At 36.0% G+C, this 22,838-nt stretch overlaps 1 protein-coding gene across 2 annotated transcripts in view; it reads left to right on the forward strand.

Annotated features, from left to right (window-relative positions):
- The window catches only part of TTC27 (tetratricopeptide repeat domain 27), a 109,750-nt gene that overhangs the window by 48,891 nt on the left and 38,021 nt on the right, over positions 1–22,838 (forward strand). For both annotated transcript variants that reach the window (XM_035564946.2, XM_035564954.2), the window contains exon 10: positions 11,137–11,250. In XM_035564946.2, coding sequence (XP_035420839.1) covers positions 11,137–11,250 — 114 coding nt within the window. The remainder of the gene's footprint in view (positions 1–11,136; positions 11,251–22,838) is intronic.

The raw sequence follows: 22,838 nt of genomic DNA on the forward strand, positions 1-22,838 counted from the left end.
CTCTGCTCACGATCAGCTAACACCTGTTGCGGTGAAAAGCTATTTTAGTTGTACAGGCCCAAGATTAGTTTTATAGACCGAAATAAACCCTTGTCATACACTTGAGTGAATAGCTTTAGACTTCAGAAAAAATACGCTGAATGTGTGGTCTAAACCAACAGAAATATATACGGAATATTAAAGTAATACTGGAAAATGGCACTGTGCATATGCTGATGTCTTGGCTGGTGCAGGAAAGTAAATCTTATACTCTGTCACTTTAATACTTTTAGGATTTCTGCCTGTCTCTATGATTTACCTAACTGACAGTCAGATATGATTCATGTAAAAAGAAAGTAGCGTTCAAATAACGATAACTTGGAGAGACCTTAAAAAAATCAAGTGATCATGCGATTAACTCTGTAATGTGCTATCTTGACATAACTCATTAAAATCAATAAAAGACCTAATAAAGAAAAATGTGTAACTTCTGCTAATAGATGTCATATAGACTCAAGCACTGTATAATTTTGCGTTTGTTACAGTGCAAAGGTCCTGGCTCAATACTGTAAAGGTGCCATGTAGAATTTATATTAGATACTGTTAGGCAAGAAAATATTTAAGACCTGACCAAGTAATAACACGTTTTCCCCATTGAACACTGAAAGAGAAACAGTAACGCAGGACTTGGAATAATGCCTGAAATGTAATTCATTTTAAGTGTGTAATACAAGTGGTGTTTTCAAAGAAAATCTAAAGTCCTTGTCTTGATAATTTTTGCCTGAGGACTGTTTAATGAATTAGGAATCTGTAACTCCAAAGACTGGCATATTGTTATTTATTTAATTTTTAAAAAAGGAAAAAAGGCGGGGTATTTGTCAAAGCATTATGGACAAAGTTGTGGTCAACTACCACCTAAAATCACTGTCAGTTTAGTAAGGAAAAAATCAGAAATTTGAAAAACAGTTGTTTTCATGTCGATGAATATACAGTTTTAATTTGTAGGATAAATTGATAATATTTTTGGTTCTCTCATCCAAATCAGCTGTAGATTGTCTTTAAGTGTAGAATAGCATTCAATGTTGAGTGAAAGTGAGAAATTAAAAAATGCATCGAGGCATATACAGCACAGGTTTGGATCTTTTCTTCTCTGCCTTTCTACCTGTTAAATCACCATGTATATCCAGTGTTATAAGGTTTATGGAAGCCTTGTGTTTTCTAAGTGTGAAAATACTATTTTCCTTGTTTGTTTCCTTTACCTTGTTCATGTCACAAGGTCATAATTATGCCAAATAGGATTAAAATTTGTCAGGCATCATCTGGAGTGAGATTGTAATGTAATGTTTTTACTTGTTGGGCCTTAGAAAGACTGAAGGTATTCATAACCAATAAAATATGTCTGGAGAATATATGGACTTTTATCTTCTAACTTCTTGTGCCTAAAACAATCCTATTGTTTCTAGAAATTAATAGTTTATTTTGGAGGTTTAGTGTCTTGAACAGATGACCACATTTTTGTCATATTAGTAGGTCTTATACAGTTCTAGATACATGCAATCAAATATCAAACTTTATCGATACTTGTGAAGGTGTGGAGTTTATAGCACTTAAATTACCACCCTAATCAGTGGTATAAATTCCCAAAATCATCATTTGGGAATGTTGTCTGTGGTGCTAGTAGTTAGAGATGACAGAAGCCGCTGTGAGAAGATGATTTGAAACGATTGCTTCATCATCCTATTTGTTTGTTCCCAACTTAACCACTGTTGTTCTTCTTCTGTTACGTAGTCATGATGTTTTATACAAATCAATGATTTTAGTGTAGGATCTGTTAGTATAATCTCTCATGTACAAGGAGTGAAGTTGCTAGGCTAATAAGCCTAATTCAGGTTTATGTTTTGCTGTCACCTTTTCTAACTCACCATCCAAAAGGAATTTTTATTTTTTTGTGTTTGAAAGAATATGTTTGAATTTTGAATCTGAAGTCAGTATCTAGGCAATACTCTGAGAAATATAAATTATTATATATTTTATATAAAAGTGTATAAAATTGGGAGGAATTTCCATCTGAACTTCAGATTATTCAAACTCAGTAAACTGATGGTTTGTGAACTGGAGGAGCTCCCCTGCTAGTATCAAAACCCACAACCTCTCCAAAACAATGATGTTTGGTTTTCGTATGGGATGAATTAAATAAGGATTCACAGATAAGTGTTTTAATTAGTCTGAGGGTTGAATTTTAAGGCAATTGTATAATGATATGTAAAGAGAATTACATATGATAATTATATATCATTTATATGTAAGAATACAAATGATACACAACAATAGAGAGATCTTTGTGTATAATATTATGATGGGAAATAAAAAGAGGAAAAATCTTGGGGTAGCACTGATCTGAGGACAATGGTAGGTGGAAAACAAAGACTTGTTTATTCGAGTCTTTATTCAGCTTTCTGTGATTCTAAGTGCATTGTTAAGTTTATTAGCAGTTTCATCTCTAAGCATACAGAGCATGTGTACTGTGACAATTATGAAATAAAAGCTTTAAGATTTAAGTGTAGATAGGTGAGTTCTTACTGGTTTTTGCTATGCATCAATTTTTTTGCATTAAAATATTTGGTATAAAACACATTCTGCACTTAAAAACAATCCTCTTGTCATATATTTAAATCAGGTTAAACATCACATACTTTTTCACATCCAATTAAAAATGTAAGTTACCTGTTGCCTATTTAGGAAACAGTAATGTATTTTAGTTGTGTAGTTATATTTTAAGGTTGTGTGTATGCTCATAGTTACTGTTTCTTCATAATTTCTGGTCACTAAACAATTAGTAAACAGTGTTGTGATAAGAATGAAAACAACGAGCAGTTTAAGGTTTGTGAAAATTTAGTTTAGAGAGATTTGTGTTCACTGTTGATGATGTGTAATCAGATCTGCTTTTGATTCTGATTTATTTTTAAATCTTTGTAAATGAGATGCACGCAGAATTGGTATGTATGCTGGATTTGAATGGAAAAGCTACTTAATTTGTTTCAACAAAACAGAATTTTTTACATGTTCATACACCAAGTAGAGCAGCAAAAAAAGAAGTTATATTGACTGGTTTGTTTCGTTGCTAAGTCATGGTTCTATTACTTCATTGTAATTAGCATTTTTCTTATTCTCTTGATAATTATGCTTTTCAGTACAACGTAAAAAGGCTCGTGTGGGAAACCACCTACTCACAAATGTACTTTATTTTACTTCATAGTATTCTAACAGAAGTACAGTTTAAAATCATAAATCCCATTTCAACCAGAAGCTGCCTGTACTACTGGGAATCATTGGCTTTTGAACTCTGTTGTTGGAGTGGCTGTATGAGTGAAGTACCTGGAGAAGCTCTGCAGATTTCTGAGTAGGTTATAAAATCACAGGAACTTCAAAAAGAGTCTGATCTTTTCCTTGTACTGTTAAGAACACACAATAAAAGCAAAGATGTTCGTGTGTATTTTCAACAGTGCCTGCCTCAAGTATAGGGTTTTCCAAATGACCAGCAGTATTGCGAGGGAGTTGAGTTCAATAAAATGAGTAAAGGTTGTGTAGATTTGGTACCCTGGTACATGAAGACGAAAAGGTTGTAAGATTTGAGTAATGTGCTAGTGTATTTCCGTTGAGCAGGCCAGTTGAATTTTGCAGAGTACACTGGTCTTTTTCAGGATACTTTGCTTAAGTAGAATTGTCTTAGCTAAGAGAAAATGTTGTTTAGTGCCTTTGTACTGGCAGACCTTATAGTTCTGTGTATGTGGGGGACCTTAGACAAATTATCTGTGTGCATAACTGCATGTTCCTTTAACTTCTAGTGTCTGAAAACTACGTATAAAGTTTAGCATTTTAAGGCTTTCTAACCAGTCAGCGAAGAAAATGAGAATCATACACTTGTTTAGGTTGGAATGGGCCCCTGGAAGTCATTTGGTCCAACCTCCCACCTCAGGCAGTGTCAGCTTCCCTTGCTCAGTGCCTCATTTCAGTCGACTTGTGGATCTCTCTGAGGACGAAGACTCCAGAACTTCTACAAGCAACTATTTCTGACATTGTCACTGTGAATTTGTTTTCCTCACATAATTAAAATTTCCCAAGTTCCAACTTTTATCATTTGCTTTTTTTTTTTTTTCATTTGTGACCTCTGTGAAGAATATGGCTCCTCTTTACTTCTGCATTAGGCAGTTGAATGCAGTCTCTGATTCCTGCCTTAGCCATTGCTTTCTTAAGGCACCCACTGGGGAGGCCAGTATAAATTCACACCTTTTGTGTACATTCTTCTTGCATTCAAATTTAGTGAGGGGTTCCTTGTTCACTTGCTCTGGCCATCTGTCACACCTGCTCAGCTTTCTGTATATTGGAGTGGACCCTCCTACTTTTTATATCTTCTTTGAAGGTCATCCAGCCCTCTTGTTCTGCAGGGATGCTATGCTTCAGTCTCACCATGGAGCGCTACTAAACAGATCCCTCAACAAGGTGAGATCTGCTGTCCTGAAGCCTGTAATGTTGCTATTCATCTTGACTGTTATTCTCAGGGTCATAGACTCTGATCTCCTGGTCTTTGCAGGCAAGGCTGACATCAACTTTCACATCTGCAACAAGTTCTTCCTTATTTGTGATTAGCAAGACCAATATTTCCCCTTGGCAGCTGCAGTAGTTCTGTGTTCTTATGATTAAAAAAACTACATCTAGATTAACTAACAGATTATTGCAGTAAAAATTCTGAAATTTTGTTGATTGATCTTTTGTGATTTTTTACGTGGATTGTTTCTACCTTATGTAATTAGACACTGTCCTAGTGTCTCACACTTTTTTTGTCACAAATTAAGGTGATTTTCTTTAGGAACTTTACATGCTGAAGGACTAATTCTTAACCCACATTAGTGTAGTCACTGGTTAGTCTGGAAAAAAAAATCTCCTAATTGTCACTCTAAGGACACTTCTCAAAACTAGCATTCTTTTTGCTTCTCTCAAAACCCAGCCTTGCCTTAATCTTAGTTTCTTAAACTAGCTCAGTACTGTAAGCAGAGATACCGTAAATATTGTGTGATACAGAGCAAGAGCCTCTAAGAATGCATTGACTTCGCAAAATGCTGTTGTCAGTTTGTAATCTTTTAGAATATGCAGCTAATTTAAAATACAAAGGCACATTCAGTAGCTTATCATTTCTGTACTCTTTCAAAATTAACTTCTGATAGCATACAGAAGCAACCTGCAGGTCTCTGAGAAAAATAGAGATGGATGAGGACAGGTGCTGGCTTCCGTCCTCATTAAATTCATTTATAAGTTCCTCAGGTTAAGTCATTCTGTTTAGCCAAGCTAATCAAATGTGCTCATCCTTTTATAGCCTGTTACCCATGGTTTATCAGACGAAATTCAAAGGTACAGGAGCTTTGGAGGCACCTCTGGCTTAAGGATTTCTGTGACTTGAACTAAGCCATGCAGGTGTCTGTAGGACAGTTACAAACCTGACCACTGTGGTAGATCAACTGTTAAAAGCAACCTGTTTTCATCAGAGATCCGTCTGTATAGCAGAATCCAGCAAATGGTTTCATCAGCTCAGCGAAGTTGGAAAGATGCTATGTGAGGAGTGAGAGGGCAAAAGGTAATGAAGAGATAGGGAAACATCTGAAGTTTGTGTTGTTGCATAAAACCACTTTTAACTACAACTTTAATTTCTAGGAGTTTTCTTTTAACAAATAGAGAAAATGTGCTTGCCAAATTCCTGTCCTCAGGGGAGGATCCTGCTTTTTTTTCTTTAAAATACAATGAAGCAAGCAGATAAAATACAATAAAGTAAGTAGAGCTGAACTTCTAATTTTCATGCATCCACAAACAAGATTTTTGTCTTTGGATTTTACTATAAAAAGCATCTTTCTATATGTAGGAAAAATAACCATGGTCTCATACTAATGCTAGCAATTTGAAATAGTTTCGTACAGTTCATGTAACTACTTTCCTGGGCAAAGTTTCCTGTGCATAATTTTTTGCAGAATTGCAAGAAGTATCTTTTATGAAATAGATTTGTTATTGAAAATACTTTAGATTAAAGAAACTCTTCAACAACATTGTCTTTTTTTTTCAGTGCATCTTATCTTTAGAAATTAAAGCAGCAAATTCTTTGGATCATACCTTGGAAAACAAAATCAAATTCTCTTTATTTTCATAGTAATTTTCTTCCCTGGATTTTTAGGATTGTATTCAACAGAACTGATGTCAAAAATTGCCAAAGAATCCTCTGCTGTATACTTAAAAACAAATTAAGCACTTACAAGGTAGCTTTCAGCGAGAGTCCTTCACCAGAGATGAACAGATATGTTTACAAAGCAACTGAAAGAAGCAAGAACAGCAAGCTTGTTCCCACCTTAGTCATGTTCTCCTCATCAGTTTTGTTAATGTACTCACCTGACTATTGTACATTATATAGGTTGTTGAAAAGAAGCCACAATATTTTTCTCTTCTTACAGAAAATCATAGAATGAGTTACAAAGTTATCACCTTGTCTTTGCTGATATTGAAGAACTAATGTTTCCATGGTAATTATCTGGATGATTTCATGAAAATTACCATGTCATGATATGCTTGGCTATGTGAAAAGGAACTAATTATAAAAATTAATCCATGTACGTAATTTGGAAACCATAACTATGTATGGCTTTTTGGAAAACCAAACAGCAAAGCTGCTGAAGTACATTAACTGAAACAGGTAATGAAAAGAAATTAAGGAGGGATTTTTTTCTAAATCTCTTAGTGTTTTCTCTGTGTTTTGTTTCTTTATAATTTAAAATATCTTGGCAAATACCAGAGCAAATCTAAGCTAAAGGCCATTTCTTTGGAGGGGATGAGAGGACAATGGAAGAGAGCAACCCTTATGGTGTCCCATGCCTGTGCCTTTAAGTAAGTCATTTCACTACATCTTGGCAATTTGATCAATAAGCAGAATGGTTTGGGTTTAGCAATGGACTGATGTGCAGATTCTTGTGAATTCCACAACTGGTTGCAATTAAAAGTTCTTGGAGTTTAAAAGTCTGCTCTCAAATGGTAACTCTGTCATAGCAATTGTAGTAGTTTGCTAGGTTACTGATACTTTTATCAGTGCATAAGATGTAAGAATAGAAGAATGGGCTTATTTGAAGCGTAGATTTGTAATAACGAGAAAAAAATCAGAAATCATTCAAATTGTTTAGTACTGTGGTTACCAAGGATCATCTTGGGCTTCTCGTTTAGCATCTCTAATAAATGCATGTAACATGTTCCTGGCTTGGATGTCAGAAAGAATTCCTTCAGCAAATCCTACTTTTGTAAAAAGTAGATGGGGTCATGCAGAAGTATTGCTCTGAACAACCTAGACCTGTAAGTCATGACAGACTAATCCAGACTTACTTATCTGCCCTTCAGAAGACTTTATTTTTGTTTGGTTTGTCAACTGTAGGTTATGCGGTATTGTGGTGGCACTAATGCTTCTTAGTGTGTGCCTACTTTCCCAAAGCTCTTCGGTTTACTTTTCTACTTCACCTTGAATGTTGCATTCTTGGTTTTAAGCTTCAGGCTGATTTCTGCATTTTTAGTTTCCTTAAAACCAAATATTTTACCTTTACAAATAATGCACGTGTACCTTTGTGTGTACGTGTATATATCAAATACTAATGGCACAAGTTTCCTTGAAGATTCTTGCGAACTTGCCCTGAGTTTTGTATAGGCATTGCAATTCATGCAACAGTACTTTTTCTGTTTCTCGAACAGAAAGCTATGGGAGTTATCAGAGTGCATCAGGCCTAGGTTAAATTCTGATATACTGCATACAGTAAGTATTCTGAATACTGATGAGGATGAGTAATGATACCTGAGAGTTAGCCTGGGTTTGGCAGAACTGTTATGACTGGGTTTAGTCTTGGTGTCGTTTGAAATATGCTTCTGTCTCACAATTCAGTTATTACTTGCCATTTTGTTCTTACATAATAATGGGGATATTATAAAGGTTATTACACAGTAACAGTATGCTCTTCCAAGTCTTAATAACAAAGCAGTTAGTATACACTTTCATTCAAATATCACGTAAGAATGATATATTGAATGAAATTTTCTGTTTTGTATAATATTTTGGTAGTATTCTCCTTTTTACACTGTGAAATGATGGGGAGGAAGATAAAAAGTGTTCTTGTTTGTAGGAAAAATATGGAGAAGAATTGGAGTAATGACTCTTCCCATCTGAAAACATTACATTCAGTACAGAAAGTGTTGCATAACCTTATATTCTTTTCTTTCTGCTCACCCATCTATTTTTCCTGCTTTTCTGTTTCTTTATTTTATTGGTCTTTCCCTAAAATAAGAACAAAGATGACTTGTGAAGATTCTCAGCAGTGTGTTTTTGTTCTTAAACTATTTTATGATTTTTTTATCTGCCTTTGGTACAGAACAATAAACGTTCAGATATGTTGATGAAACTTCCATAATCTCGATTTAGTTTTTTTCTCTTCCAGATGTTTTATTTTAAATTGTAGTCTCACTAATAAAGTGATTTAGATGGAAATACAAAGCTTTGGGACTGACAGGAAAACATTGTTTAGTACTTATAGAGACTTCAGGTGGTAAATTAAAGCTTGCTTTGTTACTTGCGCATATTCTGATATTCTGAAATTCTTTGAAGTCCTCAAGTGTAAATATTGTGTCCCTTACTGTGTTGTATCTGTGCTGCTTTAAGTGTTAGGATTAGGCAGTGAAAAGTTGAGTATTTGAGTTCTGGCATAAGACTGAGTTCAGTACGAGTATCGTTACAAGTGGTTTTTTAACCAAAAAGTAGGCCTGTTTCTCGTTGTCCTAGGCTGTTGCAGCGTTGGTTTTCTTTTGTTTGTTTTGTCTTTACATCAATAACATTGTTAGAGAATTTCTCTTTCTTTCATAACTGTAGAGCAGGTATGCCTTACCTTGCATTTTTATGAATACCTTTAAAAAACAGGTTCCTTACTCAGGATCAGAGTGTCATTGCTCCTGCAGAGGAGTGAATTGTAACTACCTCTGCCTCTTTTCCATCTTGTTTCTCTTTTCCTTCTCCTCTCTCCCCATATGACTTTTATACACACATCATTTATAGCACAATGGCCTAAATAACTGGCTGGACACCAGTGTCAGAGGTACACACAGAAGCCGAGGAGAGGCTTTCCTGACCTGATGCACTCGCCTTGTGCCATGTTGGGTGGCATGGACACAGGGACTTTGTTCAGTGCCCTGCTTGTGCTGGTTGGGAGAGTGAACCAGAGCGAGGGGACATGCGCTCTGGTGCCGGGGAAGAGATGTATTTGGGCCTGAGCAGAAATGTCTGCAGGAGCATTATTCATTGAGCACTTTAGTTTTCATCATTTTTTTGAGAGATGTTGTGTTTACGTGAAAAATAATATCAAGGTCTATCACCATGTAGCTGAGAACAAAATCCATTTAAGTAAAAAACAAAATGATTTGACAGAATATCAGCAGTGGCGAAAATGGGAGAAAGTGGTACCATTCTCACAAAAGTAGCCATTTTTTTGAACCTAAAATAAGCACTGTTGAAGTGTTTAGCCAAGCAACACCAAGTTTTTTTAGCGGCCACCTGGAATGGGCCACCGAAGAATGAGCTCAGAAACCAGGGTCCTGTGTTAGGAATGCGCTGCTTGCTTCCTGCAGTGGAGGATTTGTCGCGAGCAAACAAAGTAGGTAGCAGATTGAACTTCCCAGGATGAGACAGAAGAGATTTGGACCAGTTAAGAGATTTACTGATTGCAATTTGTAAAAGGGCACTTGAAAAAGTGTGTGGAGTGTAGAACATTGTTATTACATTCCCCTCAGCACAGGCAGGGTGATATGGAAGCCTTTGGGTAATGCTGACTAGAAGTTATGGAAGAATTTGTGCAGAGGTTGTTGGTCACAAGAGGAAGGGTCAGTTGATGTTGAGGTATCTAGTGGTACATGCATTTGTACTGCATTCATTATGCTTTCATTTGCTGTTGCCTCTCTTACTTCCCAGTGTGATTTTGCTTGGAGAGAATTTGTTTTAGCTTGTTTCTTTCAGCTTTCTTTCCTGTGAAAACACTAGGGGAAAAGAAAACAGATACATTACATTATCACAGAAATTTATGAGGCATTTCACACAAACCAGCAAAGCATGCTTCTTAATGCATTAGGAGGTCTTTGAGAGGAAAGAACAAAACCACTGGGGCTCCTTCTCCATCCTACAAATATCTATAGGCAAATTTCTTTTCTCAGTGAGGCTGGATCATATTTGTAATGTCAATAAAATTAGCAAGGAAGTTTCCCTGCTGTCTCCCTTTTCAAAGTAAATATCTAACAGAAGTTTTGGTATACAGTGTCTGAAAGTGTTCTGGAAAGAATCCAGGCTATCTGTACATTATTAAGGGATATCAAGTTATATTGACTACATAACTCTTCCTGGGCTTTCGTAAAAATTAGTGGTTGGAGTTGGCATCAAGTTCCTGGCATCAGGGCAGGGCTTTCAAAGAGAGAACTTGCCATATATTTAGCAAAGCTTTTTACCTAGACTATTCCCTGTACATTTACTACACATCAAAAAATCTTGCTGTTATTCTCAAGACACAGCAAATTCTAACTTTATTAACGTTTGTGAGATTCATAGCAAGTTCAGCTAATGTAGTATGGAGGTGCTGTTAGTGCAGGTGTTGGAGTACCTGATGTATGAGGAAAGGCTGAGAGAATGGGATTTGCTCAACCTTAAGAGGAGGAGGTCTAAGGGAGAGGTCTCAGCACTGCCTGTAACTATTCAACAACTAGGTGTGGAGAAGGCTGAGCCAGACTTCTCGGTATCAAATTCTTTATATTACTTTCATTTTGAGTAGCCACTTTAATTTATGCAATTTAATCTATCCCCTTTCTTCGGTATGCGCCATATGGGCACAGCACTGCAGTAGCTGAGGAGAAAATAGTTTTGATGGCTTTCATTTCCATTGAAAATAGATTAACGTAAGCTGTACAGCATTGAATTCATCGGTACTGCAACCACATATTTGACTTTCAGAATAGGAAACAGAATTCATGCTTGAGAACACTGTTAAAAACCTAACTTTTTTCAGTGTTTTTTCAAATGAAATACTGAATCTTTTAAATTGCTGTTTTTCTTTGCAGTGTTTGCTCTCGCAGCCGAAGTTCTGGGCCATTCAAACTTCAGCTTTACTCCTTCGGACCAAGCTTGAGAAAGGAAGCACTCGTAGAATGGAACGGGCAATGAAGCAGACTCAGGTAAGGCTTCTGAGCTGCCTTGATCCTGACCTGAATGCCTGAGTTAGGAATACAGGTTCTTCATGTATCGAATGGAGACAGGCAGGAGTCAGGAGCTTCTGAAGTTCCTCTCTAAACAGTAGTGAGCCAAAATTTCTAATTATGCCTCTGGATTAGATGCATAAACTACAAATCCTCTTATTTCTGCCAGTCCTCAGACAAACTTGTATATTTATAGGTGATAAGCGGTCATTTTCTTTCCAAAACATTAAAGTTTCAGAAGATTGAAATTAAAATCTGTTTTCTTACCTCAATTTTCTAATTTCTGTGGTATCTGAGGAGTGTTTTATGTGAGAGTTCATAGAGTTAAAGCTCCTACTGCTACTTTAAAATATTTCTTACTGAAGTAAATCTGTAGGAAAAAAACAAACTTGCAAATGGTCACTCATTGTGAGAACAGAAAAATACATTTGTGATTACAGCTGCAATTTTGATTTACTGTTTTGATGTGGTACTTAGATTAGCATTTGCATCGCAAGTTTGAGGTGGTGATTAAATAATCTTGCTCTGAACATAGATAACATCAGTTTCCAAGTAAAAATAATAAAAAATCAATCTGAAATTTATCAGCTAGTGGGATTTATTTAAGAAATAAAGTTTTCAAAGGAAAAATCTGTAGGCTATATGAAGATATTTTTCTTTGTGTGACAGAGTTTTGTTAGCCATCTGTCATCTTTATCCTGTTTAGTCTTGTTGTCACATGAACAGCAGGCATTAATGTGTGTCTGTCAGGGAACAATCCTGCTGACTAAAACGGCCAGGAATGTACAAATTTAACCATCATAGTGCTGTGCAATTAAATCCTGAAAAGCTGATGTTTCATTTCAAATCATTATTGATGCATGGACCTTTGAAGGAGTGCAGCTTGGATGTGCTGCTGCATTTTTATTCTGCTGAGGAGGACATAGAGTTGCTGTAGTGGAATTTCCCTAAGGTCAGCAGAAGATGTCAAACAAGCCAGGATTCCAAGTCTGGGAGAAGATGTAGCATCTGGTGGCATTTGGGAAGTGATCTCAGGATCCTTGATGCCCTAATCTATAAAGCAGTTGGAGCGTATCCAACATTTTTTGTCTAGCTTGATAAACCTGAGTACTGGAAGCTATTACACCATACAGCTTGACGTTCTCATGATGGAAATCTTCTGAATGGCTTATCATTCTAAGTATGTTTATCCGAATTCATCATGTGTTGCAACTGCAATAATGCAAAGGATTTGATAAGCATGCCCTGTGACATTCTGGGACATAACCTCACTACAGACATTTAATATGTGATTTTAAACACTATCTTGAATCCTTATATGTTTCTTTCATTAAGTTCTCTAGATGTTTGAATACAGTGACATATTTGTGTTGATTTGATTACAGTATCAAGCTCAGTTTCCAAGAATAGTTAGAAGTTGTATAAGGATTGATCTGTGCTAAATTAATCAAATAACTTGAATAACTTTCCATTTAAGGTTTTCATTCTGGAGTTCTATCAGATCAAATTTTTTTAATATCAATTCTAAGAATCTTTAAGAAATCAGAAAATGAAGGCTGACTGTTTAATGTTGTTTTTCATCCATAATATAAGTTTGATAAATCATCTTCATAAAGATGCCTAAGTATTACCTGAAGAGCTAGCTAGTTCTGTATCTAGTTATCAGTAGAATACATATTTTAAAACCCCAGGAGTTTCATGCAAGTAGTTATTTCTCTTTTTATCAAAAAGATTTGATGTGGAAAACTGTGTGCAAGAGAAAAGGGCAAGTTAAGCCAAGCTTGGAAGGTTGTCAAGAGGTGGATATACATATGGTTGGACTGCCCCCATTCTTTACAATATTTGCCTTTTAAGTAATTACTAGAATTGTTTTAAGACAGCTTGAATAAGAAGTGGTAAACAGAATTGTTTAAGTAGCTTTAGGGTTGTGCGAAGTGTGTGCGTGGACCATTACAAACTCTCTTACTGGTGCTGGGACTGTCGTCTAGGCCTCTCCTACCATTATTCTTCCCCTCCCCATTTCCACTGCCATATATCTGCTTTAGGTTTGGTTTACTCTGGGCCTGCAAATCCTTCTAACCAACTGGTCTGACATATAAGCAGCTTCCCAGCAATAAAGCAAGCCAGGCTACATATGCATCATTTCAGTTGTTGGTTTGCCAAATAAATTACTTTAGGGCTATGTGTTTTGTGGACCTGGCTATCTTTGTTTAACTTAATTACTTCAAAATAATTGCAGCTATTTTTGAAAGGAGGGTATATGGGTTGAATATAGCTGCCATGTTCCAAGTATTAGATATATTCCTGCTTTGTTAAAAAGCTTTTATCAAATGATTATGTAAATACCTTTTCTAATTGGAAGTCTTCAAAAGGAACTGGCATGATCACTTTCAAAACCCTTCTGATTATGTTCGAAGTGTGAAGTACAGATAACGTAGACTTTGGAACCACCATAGATTTTTAAATAATTATTCTGGGTACTCTGGAATGTGCTTCAGCTAGTAGTTAACTGGAATTCAGGAGGAGAGATTTTATCCTTAACATTTTTCTGGATGCTGCTGGCCATCTCTGTCCAATTTTTGCCTAAATGAGGTTTGGATCCACGAAAATAAGGTTAAAGTTTTTTAAAATGAGTACTTTTTTCAACCATTTTTCTAAGAAAAAGAAGTAGCATTCGAGGGCTAAACCAGAGTTCTTTTACATTCCGCTAGAATATTTAATCATGACCAGTATGGCATATATTGACATCTGGATCAAAGTACTGCCAACCAAAATGTGTCTCTGGATACAGCACAATTAAAAAAAAAAAAAAGTTGGGTGGTGGTTGGCTTTTTTTTCCACATGGATATATTTGAGGGAGGGTGAAGTGCTAGGATGGAAAGAAAGGAAAGGGGTAGGAAGAGAAAACAGGAGGAAAAAGTGAAAAGTGGTAGGTTTTGATAAATTGCTGTCAGCATAAGCAGGATCCTGGCATTTCTACATCAGTTTTGGGATCTTCAGCTACCTTCTATTGTAAGAAAGTAATTTAGAAACTATTAATAATGGAAAATGGGTTGGAACAAGCTGTTAAACCACAAGGTACTGCTAAAAGTGCAGCCAGAGCTCAAGTAATAGAATGGGAGATAAAAGGGGAGTTTTGAATGGTCTAGCAGATATCAAAAAAAAAAAAAAGAAAAGAGGGAAGATGACTCAAAAAAATAAAACTTTAGAGCACATAAAGGAAAGCATCCCACTGTAGTTTCTTGATATGTGAAATAAAAGTGCTCTTCCATGTTGATGATTTTTTAAAAATATTTTTAAGAATGAAGCAAAATGAATGAAAAGCTATGTGCAGAGGGTGATGGGGTGGAAGCGAGAGCATCGTTACTTAGGCAGCGAGAGGTGAAGGTGCCATGTGCCTGGTATACCAGTAGCCTACTGTAACGTATCCTACAGTGACTTGTTACAGCTGCTTCCTGCACCTTAATCCGTGTGGTTACACTGGCTACCTTGACGCTTGGAGCTTTTGTCAGTTTATGTGCCTCTTTTCTGATTGTATTTTCAAGCGCTAGCTGCACCTGGCGATAACATGCCTGTGAGCCAATTGCTCGGTTTTCTGAAGGTGCAATACAGTATAGGTGATATTTCATACGGTTCTCTCGCTTGCTTTTCTTGGCAGCAAAGGAATTTGCCTGTTAGTAGGGGAGAAATGTGTCTTGAAAGGGTGTTTTTAATAAGACTTCAGGAGAGCAGGGAGCAGACTAGCAATATTATAGGCTAATCATTATGTCTTAAGATTGAAAGGTCACATGAGAGCTTGTTTTATATCCTTAGTCATACACAGATGTATGTGGTTGGGAATTCTGTGTCAACTGCTCGGTAATTTTCACTTAAATTATACTTCAGAGTGTCATTTTCTCAGCAACAAATGTTTTTCTGTGTGTATCTAAATGGGAAATAATGATTTTTTTTTTGGTTTAAATTGTTCTCACCAGAAACATGCTGTAGTTGGTGTGCAGTTACTTCAAATCTGAAAACAGTTGAGTATACCTTTATGGAAAGAAAAGCCAGTATAGATCTAACAGAACTGTCCTCTTGTGCTCTACGAGGCACAACTTGCCCAAATGCAACTTTATTGTTTCGTTATTTTCACATTGATGGTCTTTAAATAGTTATGCAAGAAAGTTGTGCCATTTATCATAGAAATAATATCCTTTTTACTTTCAAAACTCAAATGTTGCCTCCTTGCCAACTTGCTCCCCATGCTTTGCTTTATTTGGCAGTTCTTCGACATTGGATAAATTCAGCGTTTGAGGGAAGAGCTCAAAAAAGAGAAGGGAGCAGGCTTCCTCCCACTAGACAACCGATCTAGAGAGGTTTGAGGCTAACACATTTTTCCCACTTTTTCTGCTTCTTAAATATTTCTGATCAGGTATCAAACCCAAGGTTGGAGCAGTATAGAGAGATTTTAAGTATGACCAAAGGAATGACAAGACTTGCGTGTTCAGCTAAACTATTAGGTGACTACACTGGGAGTTCCTTCTCTTTAACCCCTCTCTTGTACTCTGTTAAGTGAGATTTTAATAGTTGCTTTTAGCTGTGTATTGAATGGGAGAGGGGAAGAAAGGAGAAAAATGAATATGTGAAAAATGTAGGTAGTAAATTTGTTTTACATGAAATTTTTAATAGAAAGTTCCTGGAATCTGAGAAATACGCTGGTGAACCAAGAGATTTACCTTTACTTCTCTTTGGGAAGATAATAAGTGGAAGAGACACCTTTTCTTTTATTCTGTAGAGATCCCACACTGATATCCATATAGTTCTCAGCTATTATGAATTGTATTTATTACTAGAATAAGTTTCAGAAAGATTTTAATAGGAGGACAAAAGCCAGGTGCCTTATAAAAAGCTTTTCTTAATGTGGTCCAGACAAGATCACAAGGTCTCCAGACCCCTAGAAATAAACCTTACTACTTCAGAAAGCAGTCGCAAGGGAGAGTGACCTCTTGGTGATAGTTATGATTTCAGTCTCAAGACACACGTTCCCAGAACATATTTCATTTTGCTTAAGCAGATGACAAGTTTGACAGATAGAAGATGTTACATGACATAAGCAATTCTGGGGATACACCGAGCACATTAACACACTTCAAAATAATTAGCGTAGCAGTGCTTGGCTCCCTCTGTTTTTCTTCTACTATGCAATTATGGTTTCTGCTGGGAAAAAAAAAAAAAAAGAAAGATTCAGTCTGCCAAGAGTTATTCAGGAATAACTGAAGTGGTTTTGTACCACTGGCAAAAAAGAGAATATTATATAGTATAATTTTCCAGGTACTGATTTCTGGCTAGAAATTTTCTACTGCACTGTTGTATTCGCCAAGTTGGATCACTGCTGTTAGTGTGGGGAAAAGAACGTAACCATTCTTTCTGTGCTAAACTTTCTTCATATTCTCGGCTAGCACTGTGAAAGTACAAGCCTTTTTGCTCATTGGAGAATTATGTTCAATACCTGAACAGTTCTACTCCTAGTGTCATAGACTTTCAAAAAACAGACAAAAATATTAAGCTTTCCATTTTTTCAAATGTTTCCCACTGATTCTTAAATTGGAAGGTGTTTACCTTTCTCTCTTTACAGTCTCTTTAGCCAGTGTTTTGAAAATTTAAATAGAGGTATTAGCAGTCATAATGCCAGATAGGACAGTCCTCAAGCTACATTGATGAGTAATACCATGCTTTTTGTAGTCCAAATGATGACAGCAACTTGCAAAGAAAAATACAAATATCGACAGATTTCAGGACACAGCATTCACATTTTTCTGCCTCAGTTTTGCACTGGAAGAAGTAAACAATACAAGGTCAATTTCAACAAAACTGAACAGTTAAAATAATCGAGTTCCACATGTAGTTAGACCAGATGCAAGGCATGGAGCACACACTATTCCCACCTATTGCTAACTGAATAGGTGCATGTTTACAGCTGTTGTCTTAAACATCCTTGCAAAACTGCAGGTATGTATCCCAAGGTGAGCTAACAAACCATGTTCTGAAATAGCTCAGTAGTGATAGACAGAATTTCTTGAGTTGCATTGTGCAATGCATGTGCCAGGTAGTACAAAACAGACTCTCCCTTTTCTGTTAAGGAAATTGTCTATTCCCCCTATATTGTAATTAAACTGTAACTTCAAAGTTACAGCTTCTTTTTATTTCTTTCTCCATCCTTGTATTTACTTCCCTCTTTAGAGAAAAACAGAAGGTCTTCGGATCTGTCTTTCAGCATTGACTGCAATTGTGCATTCCCCCAGAGCAAGCTGATTTGGGAACTAAAAGTGGTGTAACCACAACAGATTGGAACTTAATGCAGGCTTATTATTTTGATTTGTATGCAGTTCCTCTGCCGTTCTTGCACCTTGTGCTAAGTTTTGTGTAACTGCTGTTTCGCCAACAGCAGTATCAAAGCTAGGTAACTAGCTACAACTATGGAACTTGCTTCTACACTAGATGAAGTTGAAATTTTTCACTCGTGGGTGAGCCTCCCCCACATGGCTGTATGAAACATGCCTACTGTGAAAGATATTAGGGTAGATGTGTGCAGCTATATAGAGCTGTGACATAAATGTCAAGTTATCTGATAGGAAAAGGGGAAATTTGAATGAAGTTCTTTTTTGGAGACAAACTATAACTACCTGTACCTCATCCCACATAAAGACACAGAGGAAAGTTAAGGTCAGCTGGGTATATTGGCATTTGGGATTGCATAGTAGAAGAGAGATTATGATGCTGCGCTGTAAATGAGTAAGCTGCAAGTGATACAAAAGGAGGGCAAGAAGTATGTATGAAAATGGGCATGTTCTTTCACCAAAAGCCAAATGGCGTAGCCAATATTTGGACTAATTTTACATACAACACATTCATCTAATTGATGGATAATACCACTATTCTTGGTTTTACAACATAAAATGAAGGGTCTGATTTTAAATCCATTCTTCACAAATAAGATTACAAATCTAACTGCTCCTAGAGATTTTAGGGGAAGTGCTTACACCTTGTGATACATCATAGGAATGAGTAACATAATTGGTGTGTGAAACATTTTTCTTTGAAAACAACATTCAAGAAGACACAATTGTCTGATAAGGATAGTGTGATAACTATAAAATTATACAAGTCACAAATAAGTGTAAATGCTATAAAGATAAAAATATACTTAGGACTTCTCTAACACTTCTGTGTCCTCTGTAAGTGGATTTGACCTGAGCCTGAAGCCACTGACAGACTTTAACACTGAAACGTGTATCCTAAGCATTGGCAGTCAATAACTTAAGCCTTAATATTTGTACAGAACAGCCAGCACATCATTTTGGTAGTCAGCGATGCTTTGTGCTATTGGATGCCTCATTTATTTTACCATGCTTCTTTAGGTGGTAGTATTTGACTACGGCAAGGTATCCCAAATGGCAATTGCACAAGAGGTTCTCTAAATTGCCTAGTATACTGCTTGGCTCTCAGTTTCCAATGAAAAGGAAATACTACGTCAGACATTCATGAATCCTGTTATCGTCTGCTTATGACCTTGACCTTTTTTGTGCTAATTTTGATAACTAAATGCTTTAGATTTCATTTGGGATTGTTGGACTCATTTCCTCTTGTCTGCTTTTCCTCCCCACCCTATTATATAGAAACTGAAGTGGTTTTTTTTTTAGCAGAACACTGCTTGACTATCTAAGTTAATATTTGTTTGTTAGGTGGTTGGTAATGCTTTCAAAGTGGAATACACATTTGCAGAGATTTGTGGCCTAATATAACAAAGAAAAACATTCATAGTAATAATCTGCGAGTTATCTTAGGAAAAAATAGGCATGCACAGTTCCAGCATCCTAATCAGTAACTTTTGCCCCTTGCAGCTATAAGGATCTTCCTGTAACTTAAAAGGTCATCTGAAGTTATGAAAAAATATATATAAATAAATCTTATTGGTAGTCTGTTACTTCTAGCCATTACTTTTGCATAGGTGCCTTACAAATTTTTGGCCTTCCTGCTTTTCTGCCATTGAAGTGTTTTTGTAGGTGAAACTAGCATCTCGGATTCAAGAGCTAGTCTCTTCCTGAATAATTTTGGAATTTGAAGTCACTAGGAAAATTTTGAATGATGATCTTGCTTGAACATGTAAGGAGATACTTAGGGAACGAGTTTAAAGAGAAGTTTTAATTTCATTGCATGAGGACAAGGTAATAAAGGGAGTGGGGAAGAATGAATCACCAGAACATCACAAAGAGAAAGATCTGTGAGGTATTCTGTAAACAGTAGTTTTCCAGTTTTCCACCATTTAAAGCAGAAACAAGAAACAGCTTTAACTGGTGGGCCAGAGAATTGGAGTGAAAAATACCACAGAGAAGACCCACTAAAGGTAGGTGGGTAGAATTTATCTACATGCTCAGTCTAGTTTTCTGAAATGTAATGAGTTAACAAGAAGTTAGCAAAGTTTTTTCTGAAAGTTAACAAGAAGTGATAAATCTATTGTTTATTAAGTAGAAAGTGTAGAATAATTATTTAAAAATGTTAATTTAGCTGAATTGTGTAATGCTAAACGCTTTCTAAAATCACAGAATCACAGAATTGTAGGGGTTGGAAGGGAACTCGAGAGATCATCGGGTCCACCCCCCCTGCCAAAGCAGGTTCCTTAGAGCAGGCTGCCCAGGTAGGCGTCCAGAAGGGCCTTGAATATCTCCAGAGAAGGAGACTCCACAACCTCCCTGGGCAGCCTGTCCCAGTGCTCCGGATACTAAAAGTTAGTATCTTTACTCTGGATACTAAAAGTTAGTATTTTTATACATTCAGTATCTGTTGATGTTGCAATCTCTTACCTGTAAAATAACATGTAAAAATCCAAGTGATCTCACAGTTGTCATAAGGTAGGATAGAGATAAATTGGCAAATCCAGTTGATTTTAACATTACAAAATGTATTAAACATGCACTTAAAATTAGTAATCTAGATTAATACACCAGCAGCACATGTTTGATGATGAAGGTTAAAGATAATTGGATGCATGTTCCGGTGAACTTTGTTGGTGAGGTAGCTGGAATGAGAGTATGTAGAAGTGGTAGAACAGGCTTCAGCATCTTTAGATTGTCATGCAGGTGCAAAAGTCTGTTTTCTTTTATAGCTCGACACCTAATTCATTCAAAGTTGAGAAATTCCTTGGGACCTGATAAGACAAGAAGTGTGCTTTTTTTGTGTGGTCTGCAACTCTAGGTTGAAACACTGAGATCTACACATTTTAATGTCTTGTATCAGTGTAATAAGAACCCACACATTTCTAAGATATGTGTAAGAAAGGAGCAACTTGTGAACGCAAACTGCATTTTGATCATCTTTCTGGTTGCAAGTCATACAATTTTATACAGTTGATATAATATACAACTGTGGTATTTGTCAATTGCACTTCCATTGCAATTTAGAAGTCTTCAAACGTTTACTTTTTTATTTAGAAAGTGAGAAATGCCATTCATTGTTCTCTGACATTTAATTTTTAAAACAACAGGAATTTTATGCTAAAATACACAGTTGTTTAAAACATGCCTACATTGGAATCTCCTAGTTTTAAAAAAAATATAGAAAAAGGCTATGCATAATTGAAAAGCAGTCTGATTCTTACCACTGAAAATTCATCTTTTAAAGAAAAAGAATAAAGGTCAGAAGAGGAAGAAAAACTCATTTGAATCAAAATGATTTAGCTGATTGAAATAACAGTGATGTGTAATCATTTAAATTGCATAATTTTTCGTCAGTTCTCTCTGGCTCAAATATTGTTCATCAAGGACACAAATCTATGCATATTTTGGTTGCTCAGGAGAGCAGTCTATTAAATATATGGAAACTATTTACTTGTTAAAATGTCTTTTAAAAGCCAAATAAAGATAAAAAGAACAAATTTTGCATTATTCTCAAACTTTAATAGTTTTCAAGAGCAATAAAAATATGTGCAGAGTAAGTATAAAATGCCATGATGATGATAGTAAGTCAGTAAGGCTTTTTTTTGTCCTGATGCAAAAATGAGTACATTACTTTATCAGTTCAGCATACGAGTTATGATTTCAACAGAAACTAATGCATTTATTGTCAAAAGAGATTTTCAGTAGGAAATCTGACAAAAGCTGAAAAGAATTACTCTCAATTTTAAAGCGGGGTCAGAAAGTAGTTGTACAGCCAAGTCAGGGTAGAGTCTTAGAACATTATATTGGAAGCATTTTCCTTTTATTATGTAGGTCAGCACCAGAGATAATCACAGAGAATGCTCTAGGCAATTTGGTTCTTATGCACCAGTTAAGAGTAAGATTTCAGTAGATGAGTTTCTGCAACAAAACTGCAGTGTGAGCCTCAGATCTGTAACCATGGACCAAGGGAGTATTGATTCAACACTAAGTGGGGTGAAGGGATTTGTAAGAAAGGTAATTGATCTGGTGACAAGTCTAAATGAAGTAAATTTGGAAATAATGAAGAAAAATAATACTTACAGGGGAAAAAAATAAAGAAAATAGAAAAAGAATGGACTGTTGTGAAAATATTCTTTTTCTGTTTTTATTAGATGGTTATGTCATTTACAAAATGAGAATTAATTCAAAAAAATGAAAATATTCATGCATTGAAATTAGTTTGTAACTATGCTGCTCTAGCAGAGAATGGTATCTGCTTTTTCTGATTGATATTTCTACCAAAAGAGAATTTCCAGCATGCCAAGGGCTTAGCTCTGTAGTATGTTAAGGGGAGGGTTGGGCTCAAGAAAATAATTGAATATGGTAACTATATGCGGTATATACATGTTCAGAGGTAGGAAACTTTGGGTTATGGTATGTAAAGAATCAGCTGGTTGGAAACAATTATATTGGAGATAATCTTTGCAATAATGTGGGCTCAATGTAGCTTCTGAGCGAAGAACTGTTCACTGGCCTAACTCAATGCATTTAGTACTACTTCTGTTCCAGTTAGTTATGAATTGAGGGTTATATTTGGCTTTTGAAATTTCCAAACTGATTTAAAGACTATTGATTCAAATCATTATTTGGATCGGTATATGGAGATTTCTATGATGATATGATATTGGCACTTTTTGTTATTCCCATTTGCTTTTGCAGTTACCCAGTTTCTTCACAGTATTGCTTTGTAACCATCTGAATATTGTAAATTATAGCACTGTTTTTGTGATAAGATTTGGATGTTTTGACAGATGTGGAGCTGTTTTTGTAAGCGATATGACCTACCATGTCTGAACTAGATTTTAAATGGTATAAATAATATTGTTTGTGGCTATTACACACATTGCTGTGCTATACCTGCTGATTTTTCCAGATGCAGATCTGTACAAACATTGAAGTTGCCCAGAAATAGAAACACACAGTAAATGATTCTACCACAGAGCTCTTCATCTTGTGCCTTATTCCATTTTTCCCTGGGTAAAATGTGTGCCAACAAAGGTCGTGATTAATGTTGCAAACTCAGTATATGTATTTACAGAATATATATACATATACTGAATATATATAGACATATAAACATGAGTAATTACGCTTAGTTCTAGTTGCTGTTCTGTA

This window comes from Cygnus atratus, chromosome 3, assembly GCF_013377495.2.
Source record: "Cygnus atratus isolate AKBS03 ecotype Queensland, Australia chromosome 3, CAtr_DNAZoo_HiC_assembly, whole genome shotgun sequence".
In the NCBI taxonomy this organism is placed as follows: Eukaryota; Metazoa; Chordata; class Aves; order Anseriformes; family Anatidae; genus Cygnus; species Cygnus atratus.